Source organism: Nannobrachium achirus, assembly GCF_963921795.1.
Source record: "Nannobrachium achirus genome assembly, chromosome: 10".
NCBI lineage: Eukaryota > Metazoa > Chordata > Actinopteri > Myctophiformes > Myctophidae > Nannobrachium > Nannobrachium achirus.
Genome location: NC_137819.1, coordinates 30,163,312 through 30,185,616, shown reverse-complemented (window position 1 = coordinate 30,185,616; position 22,305 = coordinate 30,163,312). Strand labels below are relative to the sequence as shown.

General features: G+C 41.7%; 1 protein-coding gene across 1 annotated transcript in view; it reads left to right on the top strand.

The window, feature by feature from the left end:
* The window catches only part of LOC308292950 (brevican core protein-like), a gene marked incomplete at both ends in the record, with an annotated part of 45,719 nt that overhangs the window by 7,504 nt on the left and 15,910 nt on the right, over positions 1-22,305 (top strand). The window contains 12 exons of the mRNA XM_080735375.1: positions 249-620; positions 1,417-1,591; positions 4,307-4,434; positions 7,739-8,032; positions 8,325-8,906; positions 9,638-10,480; positions 13,450-13,557; positions 15,170-15,328; positions 16,014-16,096; positions 16,306-16,450; positions 18,375-18,557; positions 19,051-19,159. Of these exons, the coding sequence (XP_080591501.1) occupies positions 249-620; positions 1,417-1,591; positions 4,307-4,434; positions 7,739-8,032; positions 8,325-8,906; positions 9,638-10,480; positions 13,450-13,557; positions 15,170-15,328; positions 16,014-16,096; positions 16,306-16,450; positions 18,375-18,557; positions 19,051-19,159 (3,181 nt within the window). The remainder of the gene's footprint in view (positions 1-248; positions 621-1,416; positions 1,592-4,306; positions 4,435-7,738; positions 8,033-8,324; positions 8,907-9,637; positions 10,481-13,449; positions 13,558-15,169; positions 15,329-16,013; positions 16,097-16,305; positions 16,451-18,374; positions 18,558-19,050; positions 19,160-22,305) is intronic.

The window sequence follows — 22,305 nt, the reverse complement described above, 5'->3', positions numbered from 1 at the left end:
AGCTTCTTTTGTACATACCGTACATCAAATATACAGTACAGATAAACAGATAAACGGATTGCATTTTCGCCCAAAACCACAATAAAAAAAAAAAATAGGGTAAAGAAAGTAGATTGTTACAACCAACTAAATAAACACAAACAGATAAGAAAAAAATAAAATAAATAAATAAAACAACGGTTTGCACAGTTTCTAAGGACTTTTATGGAAATTGCCAGCAAAGGTTTCTTCACTCTTGTCCACTACAGATGTCCGGCAGCTCCAGGTGAGCGTCCCCCACGCAGGTGTCCTGTCTGCCCCGCTGGGGAGCTCCGTCACAATCCCCTGCCTGGTGTCCCTGTCCCCCACGTCTCCCTCTGTCTATCCTCCCATCGTGCCCCGGACCAAGTGGAGCGTGGTGGCCAACGGGGTGGAGACGGAGATCCTGGTGGTCCGAGGCCACAGGGTGAAGGTCAGCGAGGCGTACCGAGAGCGGGCCGCCTTGCTCAACTACACCGACTCGGCCGAGGACGTGTCGCTGTGGCTGGGGGAGCTGCGCGCCAGCGACTCGGGCCACTACCGCTGTGAGGTGCAGCAAGGCCTGGAGGACGCCAGTGACCTGGTACAACTCAATGTCAAAGGTATCTAAATCAGGGGTCTTCAACGTTTTCAGGCCAAGGACCCCTTAGTTGAGAGAGAGATGAAGCAGGGATGTTCATAGATTCCATATACCGTAGTTTCACTGTTTGACAGCACAATCATCAGTGTATTTTGGATTCATGTCAATTTGTGTTTTCAGATATTCAACCACTTGAACCGTCAATACTTAATAAACTTGACTTCACTCTGTACCTAGTCTGCTCTTTTGTCCCTCTACACCAAACCTCTTTGCCGAAAATAGCCGATCTACAAACTCACAGCGCCTCGGTGTTGTGAGCTTGTAGATCGGCTATTTTTGGCTTCTCAGAATATAGACGCTAGGATTCAAGTGGTAAATATAAATAAATATAAAAAAGGAAACCCTGTAGGACCACCTGTAGAACACTCTGTAGTAACTCTGAGGTCCCTCTAGGGGTCCCGGACCCCCTGTTGAAGACCCTTTATCTAAATGATATATATTTTCCCCACTCATTGGATTATTTCTATTTATTTATTTCCCTCTGTGTGTTGCTCTTGGTATTTTAGTTAGTGTGGTTGCCGTAGGCAACACACTATTGTTCTAGGTTCGAGAATTAGCAAAGTGAACCTGATTTTTGTTAACCTTTGCACAACTTCACTTTGTTTTTGGTCATGCCTCACTTGACACCACAATATATAATATAAATGGCAAGACGGAATTCATTGTGTGTGTGTGTGTGTGTGTGTGTGTGTGTGTGTGTGTGTGTGTGTGTGTGTGTGTGTGTGTGTGTGTGTGTGTGTGTGTGTGTGTGTCTATAGGGGTGGTCTTCCACTATAGGGCTGCTGTGGGGCGGTATGGCTTTTCCTTCAGTCAGGCCCAGGATGCTTGCGAGGGCATTGGCGCTCACATGGCCACTCCTGACCAACTGCTGGCAGCATATTATGATGGTTACGAGCAGTGTGATGCTGGCTGGCTTGCAGATCAGTCTGTCAGGTATTACACTATAGGCTTTTAACCACTGATTCTGGGCATGTTGATGATAGAAAAACAAAAATAGACGAACATGAAAATAGCAAATCTACAATCTTATAATCTAAGTTTATAGATCTGCTTTGATATACGGTACACAGCAGGGGCGTGCACAGACATTTTGAGGAGGGGGTGCTCAAGTGAAAAAAAGGGCACCTTGTGCGGCACGTGGAACCGTCGACTGCCTAAGGATGGTCGGTGTTGCATTGGTGATTCAATGTTTGGGGGGGACACAATTTGAATGACGTCACACAGACGGTGCTTACACCTACATTAACATGTTCAGACAATGGTTTATTGATATGCATACATGCCCTGCTGTGACATATCTATATCTAATAATATGCATGAATCAATTAATTGAATAATCGATTAATCATTTATGAGATCAAAGTCGATTATCAAAAAACATTATTTGTTCTGGGTATCCAGAGACAAAACGAACTGATGAATGAAATGAAATATGAATTTTAACTTTTGGAAGAAAAAAAATACTATATGGCATTACTTCTGCAAGTGGTAAATACACACACAGCTGTGCTGAGACTTTCTTCACAACATAAATAAAATGAAAAGCAAGAAATGTATCTAAGAAAGACTCACACACAGCTGTGTGTGTATTTATCACTTGCTGAAATAATGCCAAATAGTCCCTTCGAGTTGAAAGGGACATTCAAATCAGAGTCATTTATTTTTTTTATTTTTTTTATTAAAATTTGTAATTTATTTCATTCAGCAGTTTGTTTTGTCTCTCCAGCTCTCTCTCTTCTGGAAGAGAGGTTATAGATGAACTCTGCAGCCGCACTGAGGCGCTCCAACACAAGCACCCTGACAAGCTAAATGTTGCCTCAATCAGTGGTTCTCAAACTTTGTCATGTCAAGGACCCCCAAAATGATGTATATTTGGCTGCAGACCCCCATCTCAAAATATTTTGTTTCCCAGAAGCAAAGATTTTAGTTAATAATTGGGTCTTGCCTCAAGCTAGATGCAGAATAGATACATGCTGCCTTGATCACAGATAGCCTATACTTGTGTGGCAAGATTGCAGAGCATTTTGGGGCATATTAGAAGCTTTTAATCCAGAATTGACCAATGTCAGCATGGGCCACATACTGAACACTGTACAAAACAACAAAACAAACAAACACTGTACAAAAAACGAACTTTATAAAAAGGGCACATTGATCCAGGCAGGCAAAAGGGCAGGTGCTCTAGCACCCCCTAGTGTCTATGTGTGCATGTCCCTGGTACACAGTAGTATATATGGTTCAAGCTGTTATTCTCCAAACTATAGGGATTTAAAATAAATAAGAAATACTTTCTTAAGGCATTTATGCATTACTACACCCCTACTCGGGAACGATGCTTGTTGGGAACATTGGAAGTTGGGAAAGCATAGCCTGCCGTTGCTCATACTGGGGATGATGAGTCGGGCTGGCACCCAGGCTGGGGAATGCATGCCCCACCCCGTAATGCAGTCTGTGTCTGCCTGTGTCCCTTTTATGCCCATATATGGAGATATCTGTCCTTGTTCATTGTATGCCCATATATGGAGATCTGTGATGTCAACAGTCTATGCCCTTTGCCCATATATCGGCATGCCCCAAATATAGGCGAACATTCTGAAGAAAGCCAAAACAAAACTCTTATGTACACCTGTACACAAGATGTAACAATAAAGTACAACCTTGAAACTTGAACAGTCTGCAAAAATTGCAGATTTGCGAAGTCGGACGGTCAGACAGTTCTCGAGATACGTGAACTAAGAGACGGACTCACAGACGCACAGCAATTTCTCACATCTAGTAGGATTGTACAAAAAGAGATGGGAAATAGTAGAAACAGTAGATCGAATTCAACATCTGTCATTATAGGCAGATTTCAGCTAACTGACATAACATCTTGGCAATCTGTGTTTACATGGCTCATATCAATGACCTACTGCACCACTGCCTCAGCCTACACCTAAAACACACAACTCAGTATTTTGTATTGACACTTTCAAGGCAAAAACATGTGTCCAAATGTTAAATATAACCGTGTTCATTTAACCCATTCAGAACGGGTACACTATATTGTGTATCATTATTTTATGCTTTAACTATTGAAAAATAGCAGATATACAAGCTCACAGCGCTGCGAGCTTGTAGATCTGCTATTTTTGAAAAATCGTGAAAATTCAAATTTTGACCCGAGTCTTTTGAATCCTTCTAAGATTTTTTGAAAAACCCTATGTTTCTATGTCAGCAATCTGGCCAGCCATCGTCAAAGAAAAGGTCCTTTTCACTTAAATGGAGCTCAGTTAGTCTGTTCTTGAGAGACTACTATGTCAGTGGTTCTCAAACCTTTTCATTTGAAGGACCCCCAAAATGATATGTATTTGGCCACAGACCCCCATCTCAAAATATTTAGTTCCAGGGACCACCCAGAAGCAAAATTTTAGTTACAAACGTTTGCTTTGAAAATACATATATTCAAAGATTTGCACACATTTTCACGACTTTTTTTCAAAAATAGCAGATCTACAAGCTCGCAGCGCGGCACTTGGTGCCGCGCTGTGAGCTTGTATATCTGCTATTTTTCACTGGTTAACGCATTCAATAATTCTAGGCCTATATAACCGTGTTCATTTAAATTGCTAGGTGTTGACTGTTTGCATTCTTGCACCACATTCACAGATACCCAATACAAGTGCCTCGTGAAGGTTGCTATGGAGACATGGAAGGGCAACCAGGAGTGAGGAACTATGGCGCACTGGATCCAGATGACCTGTATGATGTATACTGTTATGTGGAGCAAATCCATGGTAAGAGCTTGAATAGCTATGGCAGGGTTCCCCAATTAGTTTTCCCCAAGGGCCGAATTATGTCTACGGTACCAAGCCGAGGGCCACAACATTGCAGAGGGCGACGGTGGCGTTCCCACTACTCCAGCGACAGTTTTCGTCGTTGTCGGGTGAAAATCTTGTATGTCCAAAACCGTTCGTTATGAATTTATCATTTTAAAAATGATTTAAACCCGCGAGGCGTTGTGTGCTTGTAGATCTGCTGTTTTCACTACTTTTGTGCGACGGCCTTGTATGATTTGCGAAAGAACGTACACATTTGGAGATACGAGATTTCCACCCGACAACGACGATATACTAGTGTTGTTGCTGCTCTTATACCACCATTATTACTGGGGTCTTGGATTACTCCTCTGGAGTTTGGGGATTCTGGCATTTTAGCAAAAGTGTAGGTGTGCACAATAGGTCTATTCCATATTTGAGCATCTGTACATCCGCAGGCAGAGGGTGAATGTGGGGATGTTCAAGGACCTGGCCATGATAAAAATATTAGAGCTAAATGGTTGGAAGAAATAAATGCCAAACCTAAATTAAGTACATACTGTCAGTTTAAAACTGTGTATGAATGTGGAAAAATATGCTGCGTATGATCTATCTAAGGAACAGAATTAGACCAAAGAACTTTAGATATTATGAACTTGATGAAGTGGAGGATGAAACCCACTTTCTATTGTACTGCCCTTTCTATCATGATTTAAGAAAAACACTCTTTGACAAAGTACATGTAGGTATGTCCCTGGATAGTGATTAAGTTAAATATTTATTTGATAACCATACATTTGCAATCTCAAATTGTATACATAAAGTCTGGAATAGAAGAAGACATGCAACTGAACTTACACATAGTGGCACTGTGATTGGCCATCTTATCATTCAATCTCTTTGTGCTTCTCTCTCTCTCTCTTGCTCTTGCCCTCCACTCTCGTTCAGAATATCGGACTACTAAACTATCTATGTACTTTTGATCAGAAGTATACAGTATGCAGTATTACTTTATTTTGTTTTGTTATTTTGTATGCCAGCTTGTTGGCATTGGAAACAACTGTTCTTTAAATTGTGTCTGAATAATCCCATAAGGGATGGGCTGCGAAAGGCAGCCAGACACGAAAAGAATCATATAGGAAGGTAGAAGGTACTGTAATGAATCCTGCATAGGGCAAAAAAGTGTTTCCCCCACAAAATATCTAAATATTTGTCTATAGTTGTGATGGCAGAAATGTATAGATTACCAATGTGGAAAGTAACTTAACTTAAACAAAGAATAAGATTGACAAATACACAATAGCACATTCTGTATAGTGACAGTCATATACATTTCTGCTACCACATAGTCAGTGCAGTTACTGTCAAGTCAGATGTTGCGTTATCATCTTCAGTCATAAGAAGAAGCATTTGAATAAAATACTCCAGTAAAAAAATATCGATAAAACGAGAAGTATCCCGTGCTTTTTTTTTTTTTTTTTTTCAAACAAGCTCCAGCTTGTTGGAATTACTCACAATGCTCAGTGTTCTCCTATTCGCTTTTTAATGCCGGGATATCTATTTCAGTATGTTTGTAACAATTTGTGTTCCAGTGGTGTAAAGAAACTGTACTACTTTACTGGAGCAGTTCCAATTTTCTGTACTTTGTACTTTTAGGCAAATATTATACTTTTAAGTAAGTAAGCCTTGCCGAGCCATTGAGGCCCATTAGAGCAGGAGCCTATCTCCTGTTTCTGTAGCATGAGGCAGGTTGATGTACAAGTACACCCCCTGACCTGTATGTCGCAGGGACTTATCCCCAATCCAACCCTTTGGGCTCTATTATGATCCAGGTCCGGTGATCTCATACAGCTATAGATACAATACAGTGGTCTCATACAGTTATATATACAGTAAAGTGGTCTCATTTGTATAATAGGCGGAAATTACATATTTGTACTGCATGCACAAAACTGCATGATCCTTGCCCCAAACTGCATGAAATTGACATAAATTGGGTATGTCTGTACAGGGGAGGCTTGTAGGTATCCATGTGACACATTTCCATTCAGAAATATTGATGTGACAGCTCAAGGGACCATTTGGAAAATGGTGATGGTGTTTTTTTCCCTCACCGAAATGTTGTCTAATTTAAATCTTTAGCTATTTAGCCCCCTTCCCGACATGGCAGCATGACAAAATTGGTCCCGTTGGAAACCTGAGGTTGTCTAGAATCAAATGATATTATCGTTATCTTTGGAGTGGGTCTAAATTTGAGCGAGCTACAGACTCCGAAAGACAGTCGCGCCGGGGTTCCAGTCAACAATCCCGGAGGTGTCATAGGGGTAATAAAACAGTGAAAAAAACACTGGGACATTTTTTTTTCTTGGGATCATCAAAATCCTTATTTTAGAGGTCCTAAGGATACATAAAAACCACACTAGAAGTTTATGTAAGGGGGGTGCGCGTGGACCCCTCCTAGGTCCTCTACTATAGGCATTGCCTGGATGCCTGGGGGGCATCGCCGTTTCGATTCCCTATCCGGATGACCTTTGCCTCATGTCACTCCCCATCTCCCCCATGCCCTGTCAGTCTAGTGTCCTATCAATAAAGGTATAAAAGCCCCCCAAAAAATCAAAAAAAAAAAAAAAAAAAAGAACAACATGGAAAAGATATTATCCAAAGACAACAAAAGTTTTGGGTCCGAGAGGCTATACGTCTCATCAAATGGTGGTCTGTGGCTCAAACTCAAATGCCAAATAAATAATGGACCTTCATATGAAAATGGTTGAAAACCACTGCTTTACAGTACACCACTGTAATAAAAAATAAATAAATAAACAAAGCCTATATTGAGATTAGGGGTGGGCAAAAAAAAATAATTCCACGATTTTGATTTCAAAGTTTAGAATAGATTTTTTATACGTTGTCACACAACGTTTTACTGGAGAAGTATAACTCTCGGTCACACGGTTGTACTGGAGAAGTATAACTCTCGGTCACACACCCTTGTGATGGAGAAACATAACTCTCTGTAATGTCAAAAGATTCGGACCGACAACCTCCGCATTAGAACCCACAACTTTATGGAGATTAAATCTTTGCAATCGAGAACCGTCTGCCTTCCACTTTAGTGACTATTCTACACTGCACTGCTAATACTTTGCATACAGAGAAATATAAACTTTAGACAATATAGACTTTATAGCCGATCTACAAGCTCACAGATGCTCGCCCAGCAAGCCGTTGTGAGCTTTTAAGTACAAAATGTGAGTACTTTTTCCACCACTTGTTGTGTTCACAGGGGAGGTGTTCCATGACCCCAACCCACAGCAGCTGTCATTCGACGAGGCGCAGCTCTACTGCAAGGCTGCGGGGGCAGTGCTGGCCACCACGGGGCAGCTGTACCTGTCGTGGAGCGAGGGACTGGACCGCTGTAGCCCTGGCTGGCTTTCTGACGGCAGCGTGCGTTACCCCATCGTCACCCCCAGGGAGAAGTGCGGAGGCCACCAGGCCGGAGTGAAAACCGTGTATCACTTCAACAATCAAACTGGCTTCCCAGAACCTTCCAGCCTTCATGATGTATATTGTTTCAGAGGTCTGTGTACGTTTTATGCATTTTGGGTTGTTTGATGTTACAAAAATGTAGAAAGGAAATGTTTATGTATGTTTTTTTTGCAAAGGATGGCATTTGTTATACATTATTGTTCCGTCCTACTTAAGAAATGTTTGAGGGGACAAATCTTGAACCTAATTTTGCCAGCCAGGGAATGAAGTTTACATACTATCATTGGTTCTATTCTTCTGCTATCAATTTGTTTTTGTAATAAGTACGTGTCATACCGTAAATAATATTAACAATGCCTCATCAATATTATCAATCCCTACAGAGAATGGAAGTCCTCATACTGAGTCTCCAATGGACTACATGGCCACAGAACCTGAGGACATCGGACAGGACGTGGTCATTCTCATGGAACCGGCGCAAGAACTTCGCTTGAGCCAACAGTCTGAGCAAGTCGAACGGGAGGCTCAGAGTGTGCTAGAATCCCTTCCCATTTCCCCTGGGCCTTCTATCGGGGAAGACCTGGTTGGAACAGGTCCTACAGCTGTGTCCATCGCCACAGAAACTCTAAACGGCACCGCAGAAACTGTAAACAACCCCACGTCCTCTTTGGATCTTCTCCAGCCCTTTGATGAAACTTCACATCCCACAGAAATGGATGACAATTTCCAACATCCTACAGCATTTAATGCTAGCAACACTACCGCTGCCCGTTATCCCCCATTTCCCACATCATTACTGCCCCGTGACAACAACGAGACCACTTCCCTCCATGACAGAAATGTCAGCCGTCCACAGTTTGAAGGAGAAAACCCAGATTTTCCTGAACCATCATATGAGCCTCACAGGCATTTTCAGCCAATGCCAGACATGAACCTCGCTGAACACGAGTCCCAGCTATCTGATGGTTCCAAGCACTTCCAGCCAATGCCTGAGACCAGCTTAGATTTAGACAGATCCGAAGCCAATTACAGCAGCCAGAATCAAGTGAATACCACCGAAAGCACCTCTATGACCCTTGACCCCACAATTCACCCGGAACAGACATTTTTCTCAACTTTGTCCCCAGGAGTAGAAGATCTTAACCAAACAGCCCAAACCACCTTCTCTTCCCACAGTGAACTAACCTCCATGTGGCTCCCTACGGAAGGCTCTGCAGATGATTTACAAGGTATGACTAGTGTACGTAGGCCAGACCTCGATTAGTCGAATAGTCGACTAATCGATAAAAGGGAGTCCGATTCGACTGCCAGTCCCTCAGTCGAATCATGATTTTGCATGATTCGACTGAGAGATTGGCCTAATTGGTTACGTTAATGAACTAATACCGTAGTTTGCCAAAAATAGGATATGATTTATTGGGAGAAACCAAGCAAGTATACCGGTAAGTTAAATTTGACATTAAGCACCCCCTACAGCACTGATGGAATAATCCTCTATCTATTGCATAACATTTATAAAAGAAAATGTACATGACTGAGAGATTGGCTGCCAGTCAACTATAGTCAACATTTGGCCAATCAGATTCGACTATATAAATTCTTAGTCGGGGACAGGCTTAGACTGGTGAAATGTTATAATTCTGATAGAAACACACATATTTACTGAGGTCTCATAATGTCTCATTTTGTTTTTCAGACTCTGAGATGGATATTGTGACAGGCACTGCAACGCCACAATCCTTCACTTCCAACTTCATCCCTCGCCTGTCAGCCTCTTTCGAGGCCACCGCCATTCCTACAGAGTCTCAGACTGGACATGCAGATCCTAGCACCGCGTCTAGCATGGACCATTCAGATGAACTGGGCCAAGATGTGAACTCCACAGCATCACATTCTCGGGCGACCTCAGTTTCTCGACGGGAAGGTAGCTCCACCCTAGAATTTGGGGACACTGAAGAACACCTCGTCTCTGAAGTGGGTCTATCCACCACTAAAGCCTCAGAGCTGTCCAACACCTCCCAGCTCACTGCAAAATATCAAACATCGCCCTACAGATTAGATGCTGACCCGACAACCACTGACCACGAGGAGGGAAGTGGGCATGAACTAGCCACCGGTGAACCAACTCTAGGAGAAGAGATAACCGTGCTGGCTGTGAAGCCCCAAACGTCCCAGTGGGAGCTTCTGCACACCACTGACGCACCCCAAGAGTCTCTAGATGATCTGGACTACACCAAAGTCCCCTCCAATTCCTCAGCAGTTGCTCCCGGTTCCACATCAGAGTTGGACGTCTCCAGGACAGGACAGCCCACTGCTGCCACTACGACGTTCTCCACACAGTCCACGTCGTCACACACTTGGAGCCCAACCACTTCAAAGCCGCCAGGCTTCCATGAGGCAGCTGATCCACGGTCAGCCCTTACTATGCCACCAGTGAATCAAGGTCGGGTGGATCCTGATTTTAGTTTGACCCAGCCGCCCACCCTGCTTATTTTGCCCAATGAGAGAGCTGCCGTGGGCAGCGCAGGGACACTTTCAGGTAACCTCAAATTCACCCTAATTAGCCTAACTGTCCTCCCCTTGCTTCTCAATACAATGATTCACTAAATCCCTGGCCTCCCCCAACCTGCCTTGCTCCTTTTTCTGTAAACCACAACCCTTTCAAATGACTTCCATCTCTCACTCCCGTCTAAATAAGACTACTTCTGACTGTTCCCACTTCCTCTTAAAAATACTCCTACCCTTCTAATTGTGACTACCCTTCAAGATACTCACATCTGGGATGTCTCCCATTTGACAACTTTCAACAGTCTGGTTGTGCATGATGTCTCCCCCCCCCCCTTCCCTCACCTAAAGAATGACTTCTGTGAAGTACTGTATTGTCTGGGAAATCTGAATGAATGAATGTTTCAGTGATGAGTTTCCTCTGTGAGAGTGATGTCCAGGTTAAAGTGCTGCTGGGCTGACATTTCCATAGTACATTGACGATGATCAATGGATTTATTAATTGCACCCTCTCCCTCCACTGTACAAGTACAGCCATAGTGTTTGACTGCACGTCAACATCTTCTGCCTAAACTGTCAAAAGCTGTTGAAAGTTTCTTTCTGCGTTGATCTGGAATTAACTGGATAAGGGACTTGAACTTTCACTTGACTGTAACAGTACTAAATGTTGAATGTGACAACAGAAATGTTGATTGTAACAGCACTGATCAAAGCAACTGCAATAATGTTTTATATAGATGATGTTGTTAAACAGGGCCCTATTTTGATTGTCTTAAGTACCAGGTCTTATGACTTAAACTTGGGACCCGGTACTTAAGACAATCAAAATAGGGCCCTATAGAGTTCAAGTTGTTTAGCTACAAGTTGCGCTATTGTAGCTAAAAGATCGTTTAAGATTCTTATTATAATTTTAGATGGACTTGTAATGATATTGTAGCACAGAATACCATGTTTGTAAGCACAAACGATGTTGAATCTAATGTTTGACAGGCCTGGTGACTAGTAATACTATGTTTTAATGGTTAAGTACACCCATTCCATATTTATTTAAACTAATAGGACGCTACTGTTTCACATCTGAGTCATGACCAGTAATTGAATCAAATTAATTATCCAAAATATTTGTTAAAAATGGGACTGGCTCATTGCATTGTTACTGAAAAATGTGTTCTTTTCCTTCAGCTCCATGAATGCTATAGGCTAAAAGTTGATTTGTGTCCTTAGTGTTACCTACTGTACTTCCTTACTGTACATGGGTAAGAATATAGGTGTTGATAGAGCTGTGTCAGCAGCATTTAATTGGAGGATTAAATAATTGGAGAATAAGCTTACTGCTATAATATGGAGAGACCCAAGCATTAAACTGCAAATCTGGATGACTCGTTAGCCTTTGATAAGTTGTTGAGATTCTGAGAAGCTGTTGATTTAAATGTGATTTTCTCTGACATGGAAATGACAAATGAAAATGAATTGTGAACCAAAGAAAATGTGCATATCCTTCAAATCACCCCCACAAATACTTACTTACACAACTTCAAATCATTGCAAACCTTTTTCGTTTTGTTCCTCTTAATCATGTTGATGCTTTTTTGTATCAAAACTGACAAATTCAAATAATCTCTAACCAAAGATATGCCACCACAGTCAATGCCAGTCATACAAACCCCTTCATCATTATCATCACATTGGATGCACTTCCTAAAAACATATCATTGTTGCACGAAACCTTTGTAACAACAGTTTTGGTGTTTTTCTTGCAATGAAGGTTACACAGTCCTTTTTACAATCAATAGGTTCCATAACCAGCAGGCTCCTGCAACATGCTTAGAGTTAGGCCTACGCTTTGTACATTTTCCAAAACATCAAGGTCTATTTTTTCTTTTTATTATTCTTGGGGTGACTCTTTCTTTCTTTCTTTCTTTCTTTCTTTCTTTCTTTCTTTCTTTCTTTCTACCACTTTGGAACAAAACATATCTTAATGATAAGAGATCCACACTATGTTTAGGGCCTGGAGAATAAGCTCTCAAAAAGGTACAGTGCTGGAGAACAAGCCCACGGTTCCTACCTTCATAAACATCTTCATAAATGGCTGGACATTTATCATAGGCATGAAACCGATTGGTGTGTCTCATATAGAACACCTTAATTTATGTTTTTAACTTTCTATATAATTTTCAGTTTGGGAGTTTATTTATTTTAAATACAACCAAAGGAACAGCAACATACAGTTATAGCATACTCAAACTCATGTCTCCAATGCTCGTTATGTAGTTTTACTCCAAAGGAAAGTGGGTATAGAGACAGTAGTCAAGAAAAGAAGAAGCCATATCAGAGACAGTCCTTGTAGTTGGTTGTCTTTTAAACCTCATCACAAAGTATTTTCTACTGCAGCTTGCTCTGCTTAAACACTGCACCCCCTGGTGGCTCTTATTGGTAATTACATGTTACAACAGATTGATAATAATCACCCTTATAAGAAGCAGAAGAATCCACGCTCTAACTAAATATTTTGAGATGGGGGTCCGTGGCCAAATACATATAATTTTGGGGGTCCTTCACATGAAAATGTTTGAGCACCACGCACTGACACAGAAACATACGTTTTTCAAAAAAACTCAGAAGGATTTGAAATATTCAAAGACAGATTTTCATGATTTTTCAAAGATGGCAGATCTACAAGCTCGCTGTGAGCTTGTAGATCTGCTATTTTTCAATAGTTAAAGCACAAAATAACGCATAATACTGTGTTCCCAGTCTAAATGGGTTAAACCCCTTCCCCCTATGAAGAACATTTCATGGGGGGCCCGCAGTGAATCCTTGTACCCAGGGCCCAGAATTTGGTGCGACGCTCCTGATAGCACTAACCCTGAGACCAACTCTTGCTTCCTTTCTTTTCCTCTTTGACTTCCTTGCACTTGAAATGTACACTCTCACAAGGCCCTTCTCACAAGCCTTAAACAATATGATATACAAAGTTGTTCTAGCCCTTTTGTTCTGTTTCAGATGTTTGTCTGGAAGACCCCTGCACCAATGGAGGCACTTGTACTGAACAGAGTGGCCGCCCCAAATGCCTCTGCTTGCCAAGCTATGGAGGTGACCTCTGTGAGATAGGTAAAGTTCGGTTCTTTATTTTATTTTATTTATTTATTTATTCCCACAATCGACCCCACAAAGCACATTGTAACAAAGCAGTTATCTGAGATTCAGATGACATGCACTGCACTGGGGTGCCGCGACGGCAGTCCAGGAGTGCCGCGAGATAATTTGATAATATTTGGAATTTATTTGGACACTTGAAAAAATAGTAGTAGAAAAAAAGTACAAAGTTATTTTCAGTCAGTTCTAACCAAAATGTCTATTATCTCAACGTTTTCCTCGCAACATAATCACTAAAATATCGTCACTGTCGGGCAGAAACCTCGTATCTCCAAGTTACAAATTTGTACGTCTTTTGGTAAAGCAAAGCCCTGCTTCATCATACAAGACTGTCGCACAAAACTAGTGAAAACAGCCGATCTACAAGCACAGTGTGCTTGTAGATCTGCTGTTTTCACTAGTTTAGTACATTTTATAGATGATAAATACAAAACGAACGGTTTTGGACATACAAGGTTTCCACCCGACAACGACAATATGCTATAAATATAAGGTGCTGGGAGTGAAAATTATAATGTAGGGGTGCCTCGGATTAAAAAAAAATATTCATGGGGTGCCCTGAGACAAAAAAGTTTGGGAACCCCTGCTTTAAAGATGTTTAAAATGTACTCTTACTAATTTCAGAGATAGCTCATATAAGGATTCCTGGAACATCTGAGTAAAGACTGAAATGTCAGGGCACCCTCGTGGCTCAGTGCACTGAACAAAACTGCCCGAGTTCCAGGCTGACTCTGGATCTGTGTTTGATGGCTTCCCCTTCGTTCTCGTCTCCACTGACTGATCTGAATGAAATGGAAATAACTAGAAAAGTGCAGAGTGCAGATCTGCTCCATGTTTCAAGAAGCTGCCTTACCACGAGGCTTATTAGTGTGGTTGGCTGGTTGCTATAGGCAACAAGAACTTTTATGCCAGCTAAAGTGAATTTGTTTTTGTTAACCTTTTGACTTAAGTTATCCGGGTTGTATAGGCCTAAAGGCCCATTCCCACTGGGCCAGATAACAGATAAAAAATCTTTTTCTCCAGATATTTTTCCATTCAAAGTGGATGGTAGATACAGATAAAAAAAATATCTACCACAGATATTTGCCACAGATACTTTTATCTGTGGCAAATATCTTTTTTATCTGTATCTACCATTCACTTTGAATGGAAAAATATCTGGAGAAAAAGATGTTTTTATCTGTTATCTGGCCCAGTGGGAATGGGCCTTAAGGCCAGATATCTTGGAAAATATAATGTCCAATCAGACAGGATATAAATGGTCAGTGTCGGTGCAACACCACACTTGCAATTTCCCAGAATTGCATCTTTGTAGTTTAAAAACATTCTGGCAGAGGTACTTCTTTGGCAAACTGGTATAGTGTGTGACTGTGCGTGCAAAGCAACCGAGAATAGCTGCTCATAAATGGACGGACGGACGGACGGACGGACGGACGGACGGACGGACGGACGGACGGACGGACGGACGGGGTAAAAATATAATCCCAACCAGAACGGCGGAGCTGAAAAAGATCTGCTAAAGTAAAAAAACACAAACAGATTTGTTTTTCCTTTGTGGCTCTTCCAGACCTGGAGCAGTGTGAGCCTGGCTGGGAGAAGTTCCATGGTTTCTGCTACCGTCACTCCAGCCAGCGTCTGAGCTGGGAGGTGGCAGAGCAGCACTGTCGCATGGTGGGCGCGCACCTGGTGTCCATCATGACCCCCGAGGAACAGAACTTCATCAACAGTAGGTGGTTGAAGACTACTGGTGGTTCATTAGTGCTACACACACAGGGTGCTTTTCGACTGGCAAAGAACCGGTTCGGGTTCTTTCTCCCGCCTATGGGATGAACCAGAGGTGAGCTTTTCCACGAGAACCAAGTTGGTTCTGAACCCGTAAAAGTTGGTTCGGAACGGGAACCAAAACTATCCTTGGTTCCTCTGGTTCAATCTGGTTCAGTCTGTTGGAAACGCAAGCTGGTTCGCAAGAACGAACCAAGGTTCCAAGAAAGTTGAACCGGCAGGGGCAAATACCTATAGTATCGACCTCTTCACCCACTACTAAGCTGTAACAGCCAACCCCATTTTATGATATTCCATGGGTTTACTGGACACAAATCACTGCTAGACAGTAAAATCATCCATGTTCGTTGAAGTCGGAGTGTTCGAATGTAACCAAATGGACCCTTTGTACACTCTCAGAGTTACAAATGGCTAAATTAACGCTTTTTAAGCTTAATTATAGTTGATAGTTTTTCAAAATATGTATCTGTTTCCAATGAGGTCTGATCCTCCTACTGTATGTGAATCCGATTAACATATTCAGTTACAGAATGGAATGGAATGATTGTCTTGAGATACAAATGATTGGGCTTGAGAGACTATTAAGATCATGGATTGAGGACTGTTTGTCATCTCCTGTACCACACCAGGTAATTACAAAGAATACCAGTGGACTGGACTAAATGATAGGACCATTGAAGGGGATTTCCGCTGGTCTGATGACAACCAGATGGTGAGTCAGATATCATCCACTGAGCCTCTAGTTGTGTAATAATGATGTGTCCTCATTTGCCATATTATTATGAAATTCAGAGTACAAGATAATTACATACCACAACCTCGTTCTAATCCTCCATTTGCCGTTCTTTATTATTCTCTTGTATGTAAATCACATTTGCTGGAATTTTAAGGTCTATGTGTTTTCCCTCCTTCTGTGTGCAGCTCTATGAGAACTGGTATAAAGGACAGCCAGACAGCTACTTCCTGTCTGGTGAAGACTGTGTGGTAATGGTATGGCATGATGAAGGGAGGTGGAGTGACGTACCATGCAACTACCACCTGTCCTACACATGCAAGAAAGGCACCAGTGAGTAAAACTGCCGAGTCATACCAAAGACTATATAAAATCACACCCGTGTGAAGTGGAGCTGTGTGTGTGTGTGTGTGTGTGTGTGTGTGTGTGTGTGTGTGTGTGTGTGTGTGTGTGTGTGTGTGTGTGTGTGTGTGTGTGTGTGTGGATCATGTGTACCGATTTTTGTGACATTTGAAGAAAATATGTAGGAAAAGGAGCAAAAAGTGTGTTTTGGAGAAAATTCAAGATGGCGGAAAATCTATCATGGCGCAAATGGGCGTGGCCTATATGGGGAGATGCGTCATGGCCCAAGGAATCCAGGGAAAAAATATTTTTAATTTTCCGACCTACGGTTCAAGAGTTACAGGCCAAAACGTAAAGTGGGGTGTTATGGCGCCACCATGCGGCCAAATGACACAATTATTTTTTATTTAATCCTTGAAATCATTATGAACCTCCTCTCCAAGTCTTGAAACTCTAGCCCCTATGGTTTGCGAGAGACAAATAATTGAATGTGAGTTTTTGCGATTCCCATTATAAGTCAATGGGGAAAATTAATTCACTAATAAATTAATATCAATTAAACTATAGAACCTTTCTCTTAGAAAAGTAATAGCCCACGATTCCCGAGTAAGCCGGTCGATTTGACATATGGCGCGAGTGTGTGGTGGCAAAACTGTGGGACTAGTGGCGTGCCGAAGTTTAGGAAGTTCAGGCTACATACACACAGACAGACAGACACACACACACACACACAGACAGACAGACCCACACAGCCACGCTCCAAAAATGGTGTGTGTGTGTGTGTGTGTGTGTGTGTGTGTGTGTGTGTGTGTGTGTGTGTGTGTGTGTGTGTGTGAGTGTGTGTGTGTGAGTGTGTGTGTGTGTGTGTGTGTGTGTGTGTGTGTGTGTGTGTGTGTGTGTGTGTGTGTGTGTGTGGGGGGGTGAGGATGTGGGTGAGGATGTGGGTGACTGTGTGGGTGTCTGTGTCCGGAGACAAACTCGCGAACTGCTGTACCAATCATTTTGCAGAAAATAGCCGATCCTCAAGCTCACAACGCCTCATAGCACAAGCGTTGTGGGCTTGTAGCTCTGCTATTTTTGGCTAAGGTTCTCAGAAATATGGACACTAGGGATCAAGAGGTTAATATAATAAAAAGGAGGAAAAAAGGTTTCTATCACACAAAGATTTGGAGGCCCCGCTGTAGTAACGCTGAGGACCCCCTAGGGGTCCCGGACCCCCTGTTGAAGCCCCCTGCTCTAAAGAGACAGCATGACGAAACGGCATGACTAACAGAAATAAAGCTGTTTGCATCAGAGATGTAGTGATGTCTGATGTGGACGGGGAGGTGCAGTGCGACATCTAGCGTCTGAATGTTGTCTATAACACCCAGGGGCGTCACAAGGGGTAGGAAAGTAGGACTGAGTTACTAGGGCCCAAGGTGGAGGGGCCCTAGTAACTTTAGCTATTGAAAAATAGCAGATATACAAGCTCACAGCGCGGCACCGAGTGCCGCGCTGCGAGCTTGTAGATCTGCTATTTTTGAAAAGTCGTGAAAATGTGCGCAAATCTTTGAATATATGTATTTTTTTAGTGAACATTTGTAACAAAAATGTTGCTTCTGGGGGGTAACTGGAACTAAATATTTTGAGATGGGGGGGTCCTTCACATGAAAAAGTTTGAGCATCACTGACATGGAAACATAGGTTTCTTGGCACACATTTTCACGATTTTTCAAAAATAGCAGATCTACAAGCTCGCAGCGCGGCACCGAGTGCCGCGCTGTGAGCTTGTATATCTGCTGTTTTTCAATAGTTAACATTCATGGGGGGCCCGCAGTGAATCCTTGTACCCAGGGCCCAGAATTTCGTGTGACGCCCCTGATAACACCTCTAATGTCTTTGGCATTCCATTCACATGACAACGTTTTACCAACAGCTTCGTGTGGTCCACCACCCAAAGTGCAAAACGCATCCATTTTCGGGAAGGTTCGCCACAGGTATGAGACCAACACAGTCATCCGTTACTACTGTGCAAAGGGCTTCCAACAAAGACACAACCCCCTGGTGAGATGCCTCCCTGGGGGAAAGTGGGAAAAACCCCAGCTCTTCTGCCACCCTGGTAAGTTCCAAGATCAGCCTACTACTACTTTAAAATGGGTAGGGTTAGAAAATGCTAAAAAATACAAAAATATGTAATAATGATAATAATAACTACAACAACTACAACTTCAATGATTTGTCAGTTATGCACACAGAATCTCAGATCACATTGTTATTTTATAATAACTGTAGTCTAAGCCATTGGTATTTTTTCTTCTTTTTTTACAGTTATTGTTGCAGTGTTTCTCTTTTCACTCATGCTAAACTGAACTAGATGTGAATTAACTGTAGTACTTTTGCCGTTGCTGTACTTTATATGAGAGACATAATCTCAGAAGACATACTGTACAGGGAAATTAAGTGCATCAATCCCAAGGGGTTGGAAAACTAATGCTATTCTTCAAGTGCTTGAGTCAATCAATCTAAGGGCTTGGGCTTGGAAAACCTTTTACTGTTGAATGTTTCTTTTCTTTTTTCACGATGCTTCTATGTTCGGCGGTTATTCCTTTCAGAAGCAGCGATCTCGGCTCAGATCACTAGAGTGAGTAGAGTCACATCACTGACCACTGGAAGCCCTGAGGTGATTGAGGAGGAGACGACGACCACGACTCAGCCTCCACAGTACTGGGATATTATGTTTACAAACTAAATTCTCCCGTACTTTTATCATTTCCCATCTTGAAATCTACTGCGTGGGTCTTCAACAGGGGGTCCGGGACCCCTAGGGGGTCCTCCGAGTTACTACAGGAGGTCCTCCAAATCTTTGAGTGATAGAAACATTTTTTATATTAACCACTTGAACCCTAGTATCCATATTCTGAGAACTTTAGCCAAAAATAGCAGATCTACAAGCTCATTGTGAGCTTGTAGATCGGCTATTTTTAGCAAAGAGCCTTGGTGTAGAGGGGAAAAAGAGCAGACTAAGTACAGAGTGAATGGTCAAGTGTATTAAGTATTGACGGTTCAAGTGGTTAAATATCTGAAAACACAAATTGATATGAATCCAAAATACACTAACGATTGTGCGGTCAAACAATGAAACGATATGGAATCTATGATAAGGTTGTGGGGGTCCCTGTTTCATCTCTCTCTCAACTAAGGGGTCCCTGGCCTGAAAACGTTGAAGACCCCTGCTCTACTGTTGTAATATGAAAACGTGAAACAAATTAAACAAACGCTTTTACCAATGAATGCTCAAACAGGACAAGGGATACTGGCACAGCAACAGGACACAGACCACAGTGCCAGGAACCATAGTACGATGTTATTACTCAAGATGTCATCATCAGTATCTAGTCTCACAGCAACTGTTTTAGCATTTATTTTTCAGTTTGGTTTGAACACTGTTCTGTGGATGGGGAGATTTTGATTGTGAGCCAAATGATCACTGTAAACCAATTTTAAAGCTGAACATTATGACAAAGGGTAGTTTCAAGAACCAATTTATAATTTGGCCTTAATCAGATGAAGGGAAATGGCATAGGAAAACAACAACAGGTCCGTTTAAAAAGAAAATTTGACATTAAGCATTTGGCATACAATACACAACTACTATATTATGATTTTTATATCCAAAGGTGCTTTATCCTCTGTTCTTTCTGGATATTGTCACTCATGTCAGCTCTAAAAATGCCACATGCACAGTCAAATCCTGGGTGTTTTTATAGGTAAATCTTTACACTTTCTCTGAGTTAGCACTTTGGCTTTACTGTGTGCCAAGTCCTGCCAACTCCAAATCCACATAAGCGCTACTCAGTAATTAACATTTCTACATTTTATTTCCCTTTTGTTTGAAAGAAAACGGTGCTAATACCCTAAAAACCTATGAAGTTTACAAGAGAGATTTTCCAGTTTTGATACTATTTAAAGGCAAATATACATTTTCTACAATGCCTTTGAAGGTTTACAACTCATTTAAAACTTTACAAACTAGAACAAAAAGCACAATGGCAGACAGTCAAACTATTCTGTGGCATACAGTATTTGGCAGAAAGGCCACCCACGCCTTTATGCAATGAATATATACATTTTCACGATTGTTGTCCATGTTGTCGCTGAAAGAGAACTTTCATTCCCTATCGACACAGTTTTGTTCATCAGCTTTATGTTGTAATAAAGTTTTGTCGAACAGAACAATGATTAAATGGCACAATTCATCTTACCACATAACATGAGTGTGTGTTTGTTGTTGTTTGTTATTATTCCATCTCTTAGTGGCACAGGTGCTTTTGTGCCTTGTTATTTGACTTTTGACTTAAATTAATTGTAGTCATTCTAAAGAATATAAAGGGTTAAATTAATTAGGGTGAAATACTAGATATTTTTGATTTATCACAAAAATCTAGAAAACAAATGCTATATACTTAAGTTTGACAGCAAGTTTGACTCTCATTGTACAGCCTGAGTGGAGCAGGTGGTGTGCAGGTTGCTTTGCACTGTGGGATATAGGTCACTGGATGTCAAACCCAGTGGCTGTCACAAGAAAAATGTGCTAGTTATCGCAGTTGCTACATCCTACCACCAGGTGGCATCATTGAACCATGATTTGTCGGAATATAGTGCATGGGACTCTTGACTGATGTGGAAATGTAATCACACACTGACCAGTGGAATTAATGTAATGCCACTAATTAATAGCATGGATAGCCAATACATATAACTCTAACTGCCACTGAAATTAGCCATTTAACTGCTGTGATGCTATTAAGTAAATTAATGATGTGATGACACGACTACAGGCAGTAAATGTCACTTATTTCGATACACAGCACTTGGCTATTGTGACTCACCCTTGCACTCCCTGATGCTTTTAATGCTTGGTGCTGGGAATAAGCTTATTCTACAGTTGCACCCAACATATAGGCTGGTTTTCCCTGGGATTTCCACCGTCATTTCAAGAAAGAATCTGTCCATATTATTAAATGTATTAACCGATATACTTCACTTTTCCAAAGAGAGACAGTTTGCACAGTTGACAGTTCATCCCCAAAATCCCTTTTTTTTCTATTGATTACTCACGCCATGGAGACTTGAGTTCAATAATACCCTTTTGGGTATATTTATCGCATTCCTAAGACAAAAATGTGATTACTTAAATGTGACTTTCCCATTTACAAATAAAACCAAATAAGACCCCTCAGCAATCTGGATTCCAATACTTGATTTAAATGACACAGTCTCAAAGTCAGGAAGGACCCCCAACTCTTAAATGCATTTGGGTCCCCATCAGAAATCAATGGGGGTACATTTACCAAAATCCAATTATTGTCTTAGGAATGTGACAAAAACCTCCATGGCGTGAGTAATCAATGTCATTTTGTGGGTGAACTACTCCTTTAAGCTCTATTTTATACTTTGTTGAACAACGTGTCACACATCAAAAATGTAGCAGATCTACAGGCTCACAATGTTGTGTCACATTGTGATACATAGTCAGTTTCTGCAATTTTTTGATAATTTGTGATAATTTGTGAACATTTGTGAAAATGAGTGGGAAAAGGTTTGAAACCTTTTTAAACTTTTAAATTTCCCCAAATGTTTTACTTGAAAGTGGATGAATCAACACTGAGTATTGATAAGAAACCAAACAATAACCCCCTTCCTTCCATCACCAGCAATGGGCCGTTGAGCAAGGCAGTGAGGGCACTTTAACCACCAACCGCTCCACAGAGACCAACAATAAAGGATTGTGTGGGCAGCTCCCCTATAGTGTGAACACGACTGTGGGGAACTCTCTGTTCACACACTGCTACGTCATTAAAGACAGG